We start from the raw sequence: 5,316 nt of genomic DNA on the forward strand, positions 1-5,316 counted from the left end.
CATTTGTTGATTCCCCAGCTTATAGAGATAACACAACAAATGATAATGCATTGAGAATTTACACAACTTTGGGAGTTCACTCGGATGGAGAGAGCAATTTAATGTGAATACGCACCCCACTTTTCAATGAAAACGGTACCAGTGAGCAGTGATATGTGCTATTGTTTTGTGTTTACGCATAAAGACGTGTGCACAATCGAAGTACATCATTGGTAACGAGAGGGGCGTTTTGGCTCCCAGGTCCAGGTGAACCTGATATCTGGCCCGTCCAGGTGAGCTATGAGATCTGTGCCGCGAATATTTTAAGCTGATATACGGAAGCAAAATAATAGGGGAATACATCTGTACGTATCGCGTCAGTCGACCGTTGGAAACGTCCGCGGAGCCGCCGTTAACTGTGGCAAGCGCGGAGCCGTCTGGGGTTACAGCCGCGCGCCCGCGCCGTGTGCATCTGTTCGGTACAGGGAGTCTGCTGGACCCATCCAGCAGCCTCGGCGCTGTTTGATAGAAAGGGGATCGAGGGGAAAACAGAGCCGATGGGCGTCGGCGGCGGCGGCGCCTCGTCGGCTTTCTCCCGTTCTCCCGAACTGCTTTTATACTCGCGTGGGTCTCCGATTAGAGGTGGCGCAGCCATGGCGATGGATTTCCCCGTCTCTCCGGTGGACAGGTAAAAAGATCCCTTTTGTGCAAAAATGTTCTTTGTTCCTATTTGCAATCCAGCATCAGGAAAAGCTTAGAGCTTCGATTAAACGCACGCATGTTATCCATCTTTCCTGATGAGTCCTGTAGTGCGGCAACACTAATGGAGTTGATTGGTGGCGTTGGTCGTGGGGAAGAAGAGACGGCCAATGGATCTCGCGGGGCAGTTGTATGTGGATTTGGGTGGAGCTAGCTCACCTGGGCAGTCCGTGGTCCTGCTATGTATGACGAGGAAACCAGTGTAGCTGCCGGCGGCGTTGAAGGCCATCTTGATGGGGACCATGACGCTGTGATTCAAGATCAAACAGAAAAGTGGCGATGGAGGCTCGGCTCAATCTACTGGGAAGGTGGATCCCCAAGCACATGGATAGACAAAAAGGTAATTGGTTTTTGTTGTTGTACAACTGATTTTTTTTTCTCTTGCAACCGTAGTTGTGATGAATTTCGTATGATGTATGGTGCACTGTTCACCATGGAAAAAATGCTTGTTGGTTTTATTGGATCATGGTTAAGTGAGCAAAAAAGGAATGGAGGTCGCCTGCGATAGCATGTACGATACGGACTATACATTTTTTCTGCAACTAGCATATGTGAGTGCCTAACAAAGTAAAAGCTATGAAAAAAATGCAGATAGAAGTAGGAGCGTCTCACGCATTGCAAGTGCTGAAGGTATGCATGGTAGTTGCTCCCGTGCGAACACAGCTGGTTGTGGCAATGGTTTTGGCAGTTTCACTAACATTACCAGTTGCTCCATTCCCCACTGTGTAGTTTATAGGGACACAATGGTCTTACTCAGGTTTTGTTTTGACTCGTGTGTGCAGCTTCGGTCGACGAGCTTGATGCTGCTCCTGTTCATGTCTGTGGATCTACAAGGGATGGTGGTGATGAAGAGCCGAGCAACTTCAACATATCCTGGGTGATCTTCATGCTGCACACGCAATGGCCAGTGCCTCTGGAGCTGCACGAACATGCATATTTTCTTCTGATATGGATGGCAGCATCCAAACACTAGTCCCATATGGTGAGAGTGATGAGGAGGTTGATCTGCCGGACAATGATATTGCCTTTTGCCTGCGGTCAATGTTTGCAATGCCAGGTTAGTTAATTTGAGATCATAGCATTTAGCACATGGGAAGTAAAACACATGGTTGGAGTACATTAGACATCTAAGCTGACCAATTAGTTGTTCTAGCAGGTGCACCCGGGAGTACTGCTGGAGGAATGAGTATAAGTACAGCTCCTCATGTAGCTGCATATGCCCGAGAGCTAGAGAAGAAGCTCGAAAGGAAAGGTAAGACCTAAATACCGAAAACAGCACACATACTGATGCAAGAGCTAGAGAAGAAGCTCGAAAGGAAAGGTAAGACCTAAATACCGAAAACAGCACACGTACTGATGCATGTTTCATGTCTGTAACAAAAGAAAGTCTAATTGGTGTGGAATGGGATGTGGAAACTGCAGAGATTGATGCTAATGATGTAGGCGAGGACCCACTCGGGGTAGCTGCTCGCAAAGACAAGGCCACTGCATGGATTAGAATTCAGGTACATTTAATTCAAGCTGTGTCTAAATGTATGTAGAGCCAGTTTGGTTTGCGTCCACGCTCGCTGACGCCTGGCCTGGATTTTGCCAGAAAACTGCCCGAGTGTTGTTTGGTTAATGCCCTGAAAAAACAGAGTGAACCTGGCCTGGACAGCCCAGGCAGATGGTTAGCCTGCCAGGCATCCTGTTTTGTTCGCCTGGGCCAAGGGGAGCATCAGCATGGAGCTAAACTAGGAGTTTGCAGTGTTCGCTGCTTTATCAGTTTTTATATTATTTTAATCCTCTGATGACCTCTCAGGCTCAGGCCACCCTCCAAACAACAACGCGTCCCGGCTGCCTGGCAAGGCGAGCAGAATCAAAAATTCAGGTGCAAGCCAGGCAACATTTTTGCCCAGGCATCTCGCCGAGGACAGCAACCAAACTACTCAGTAATGATAGTGTGACACCATGGAGCGAACATGTCATAGCATATTCAACTTTACACATGGTCTATGACACATGTATGTCAAGTGCACACATAGTTTTCAATGTTTCAGTAAAGAGTCATCGATCAGGCATGAAGTAGCAGATCTATCATTGACTGAAGATTCCTCGGTTTACACACGTCTCTACATCTATTAGAGATTCTCACATTGTTTACCAAGTGTGTCACTGCTCATGGAATTTTCATAGTTAGAGTAAGAGGCCATTGGTCCAAGAGAGTTAGAATATTGATAATTTGATATTAGATTGTAGGTCATGGACAGTGTATGAACATGTCTGTTAATTGCCGACAGAATTTTCAGAGGTAGAATATGACGTAGATTAGATTTCATCATGTCATTGCAGAGCTTGATTAAGTTTATATAGTAGATTTTATGGAGTATGCTAACTCTCCACTCCTCTGAAATCACAGGACGCCCTGTCCCAGCAGGCTCGGCACTCTCTGCTCCGCTGAATTACAGGACCGGACACCGTGTCTGGGGAGAATTGGTGCACTGGAGCAAATGATTCAGGGGTATGCAGATATGTTGGGTGAGCACGGTGCTATTGGGCTAACATTAGACTCTATGGGAGAAACCTATGATTTTTACAATCTTCATTCATGGAAGCATGGTTTCGCCATCAGATATGGGGAAAGTAGGTTTACGTTGAGAAGACAAAGTGTATGCAGGAAGTCGTCTGTGGATGCTCTGTAAGTGTTCTTTAAAAAAATCTGAAGTGGTAACTAAATTTCCTGTTGGTGCATATGGGGTTCTGCTGTTTAACGATGTATTGTCTGTTCTAATTATAGGGGAAGCCAAAAATCAGAAAACAGCAGGTCCTGTTGGTGCGAGTGCCAAGCCATGATTCGATTGCTTCGCGCAGCTGACAATGGGCACGCCTCGTCTGTCGCTGCAGTCGGAGATGCAATTGGTGGCGAGCAGTTAGCTGTGATTCACGATGATGATGAAGCGCTGGCTCAATCGACGAGGAGGATGGATCAACAGGCGCCTAGCTGGATGAAAGCCAACACGGATAAACTTTGCCTGGTGGAATTGACTGTGAGGTTTGGGGGTTCTTCATTGTGACTGAATGATAGACTGACAGTAGAAATTTAGAAATTTCTTGTACAAGCTAGAGTAGGGGAGGTGTAGTTCTGAAAAAACGTGTGAAGTTTTCTAAACTGAAGCATGCAAGTACTGGAATGAAAACATGCATATTTTGAATTGTAGTGTTTTACTTAGAATATGAGTGTGTCGTATTGCAAACTGCCCGTGTTAGGGCAGCAGATATAGACTTGATTTTTTTTCTTTGTTTATTCTAGTTTGGGTCACTGAGTCTCATTTTTGGGAAGTGTGTTATAATCTGTGTTCTTGACGGACCCCAATCTTGTTTGAATGCACTTAGCATGATTTTTTTTTTATTCCATGATGTTTTGGTGGGGGCATGCAAATGCGGTGAGTAATTGCCAGTGTGATGCCTGCCCTGCTTGATGTGACATGTGTGCCCCACATTTTTTAATTTCAAAATTTGAAGCAAGGAACTGGGGCGGACTAGCACCAAGGAAGCGTGAGGTGGAACAGCTGGTTATCGTCCGTCTGTACCAGCGCCTGTTTAACGGGAGACAGCATTTATTGGCAACTGTACGTGGGCCATTGGGGATTCACAGGAAATGCACTGCAGTCCAAATACGATGTGGAATACACATCAAGGCACGCATCATGATGAGAAGGAGCGGTCCAGATTTCAGGATCATCTGGACCTGGGAGCCGAATTGCATTTCCGATTTGTAACATGTTAGTTTTGAAATAGCCTTGTGAAGATGAAGTTGTATACATCCTTACCAAAGAATTCATATTGTGTTAGTTTTTTTTGTTAATAGATTTTTTTGGTGATATTATTGTTGAATATACATGTTTGTATGTTCATATATATGCAAAGATCGAATATGTCAAATTTTTATGATTTTTTTCTGTTGTAATTTTGTTCATAGAATTTTAATGATTTTTTTGTTCATAGTATTTTCTTTGTCAACTTATTGTGTATGTATAGGAAAATTGTGAATGATATAAGTCATTTATGAATATGTTCATATTTAGAATAGAAGAAAAATGAAAAATATAAGAAGAAAAAGTGTTTAATATAATTAGTTAGAAAAATAATAGAACTATAGTTAAACTAGTTTATTTTTAGTAAATACTACTTTATTTTATTTATAGTAAGTGCTTCATATATAGTTGAACTAGCTAGTTGATTTAATAAACTACTTTATTTTACTATATATAGAAGTAGTTTGTTTTTAGTAAGTACTACTTTATTTATTTAAAGTAAGTGCTTAGCAGTTGAACTAGTTGATTTAATTAATAAAACTATTTTATTTAACTATATATAGAAGTAGTTCCTGCATCGACGTCGGCGATGCCTATCCCGCATCCTCGTCGTCGTCGACTCGGCGGTGGAGGCCTGCTTGATCAAGGCCACGTTCGGGACTGGGCTCCGCCGGGCTGATATTGGGAGGTGCTACCTTCCGGGGGACGTAGGTTGGTGAGGAGGCAGCCTGTTGTTGACCCGATCCTTGTTTGGTGGCGGTTGCGTGGGCCAGTGATGGTGTCG

General features: G+C 44.0%; 1 protein-coding gene across 7 annotated transcripts; it reads left to right on the forward strand.

Annotated features, from left to right (window-relative positions):
* The first annotated feature begins 452 nt into the window (after positions 1–452).
* LOC119341384 lies at positions 453–4,064 on the forward strand. Of its 7 annotated transcripts, none has more exons than XR_005165066.1 (9): positions 453–667; positions 790–1,078; positions 1,330–1,368; positions 1,521–1,795; positions 1,895–2,059; positions 2,161–2,243; positions 2,333–2,741; positions 3,137–3,415; positions 3,515–4,064. XR_005165066.1 is itself a non-coding variant. In XM_037613260.1 (7 exons), the coding sequence occupies exons 3-6, from the start codon at positions 1,639–1,641 to the stop codon at positions 3,176–3,178; spliced, it is 378 nt and encodes a 125-aa protein (XP_037469157.1). In that variant the 5' UTR covers positions 453–667; positions 790–1,078; positions 1,521–1,638; the 3' UTR covers positions 3,179–3,415; positions 3,515–4,064. The 7 variants fall into 7 exon arrangements, 1 of the variants encoding a protein (XP_037469157.1); XR_005165068.1 differs by lacking the exon at positions 1,330–1,368 and having other exon boundaries at positions 3,137–3,255; positions 3,350–3,415; XR_005165067.1 differs by lacking the exon at positions 1,330–1,368 and having other exon boundaries at positions 1,892–2,059.
* The last annotated feature ends 1,252 nt before the right edge of the window (positions 4,065–5,316 follow it).

Source organism: Triticum dicoccoides, chromosome 7B (assembly GCF_002162155.2).
Source record: "Triticum dicoccoides isolate Atlit2015 ecotype Zavitan chromosome 7B, WEW_v2.0, whole genome shotgun sequence".
NCBI lineage: Eukaryota > Viridiplantae > Streptophyta > Magnoliopsida > Poales > Poaceae > Triticum > Triticum dicoccoides.

Bases quoted from the DNA above. Each gene is read 5' to 3' on its own strand.
- LOC119341384 (XM_037613260.1), top strand. From the start codon at position 1,639: ATGGCCAGTGCCTCTGGAGCTGCACGAACATGCATATTTTCTTCTGAT. The intron at 1,796-1,894 runs GTTAGTTAATTT...TTGTTCTAGCAG, and splicing joins GTCAATGTTTGCAATGCCAG to GTGCACCCGGGAGTACTGCT. The intron at 2,244-3,136 runs GTACATTTAATT...CTGAAATCACAG, and splicing joins CTGCATGGATTAGAATTCAG to GACGCCCTGTCCCAGCAGGC.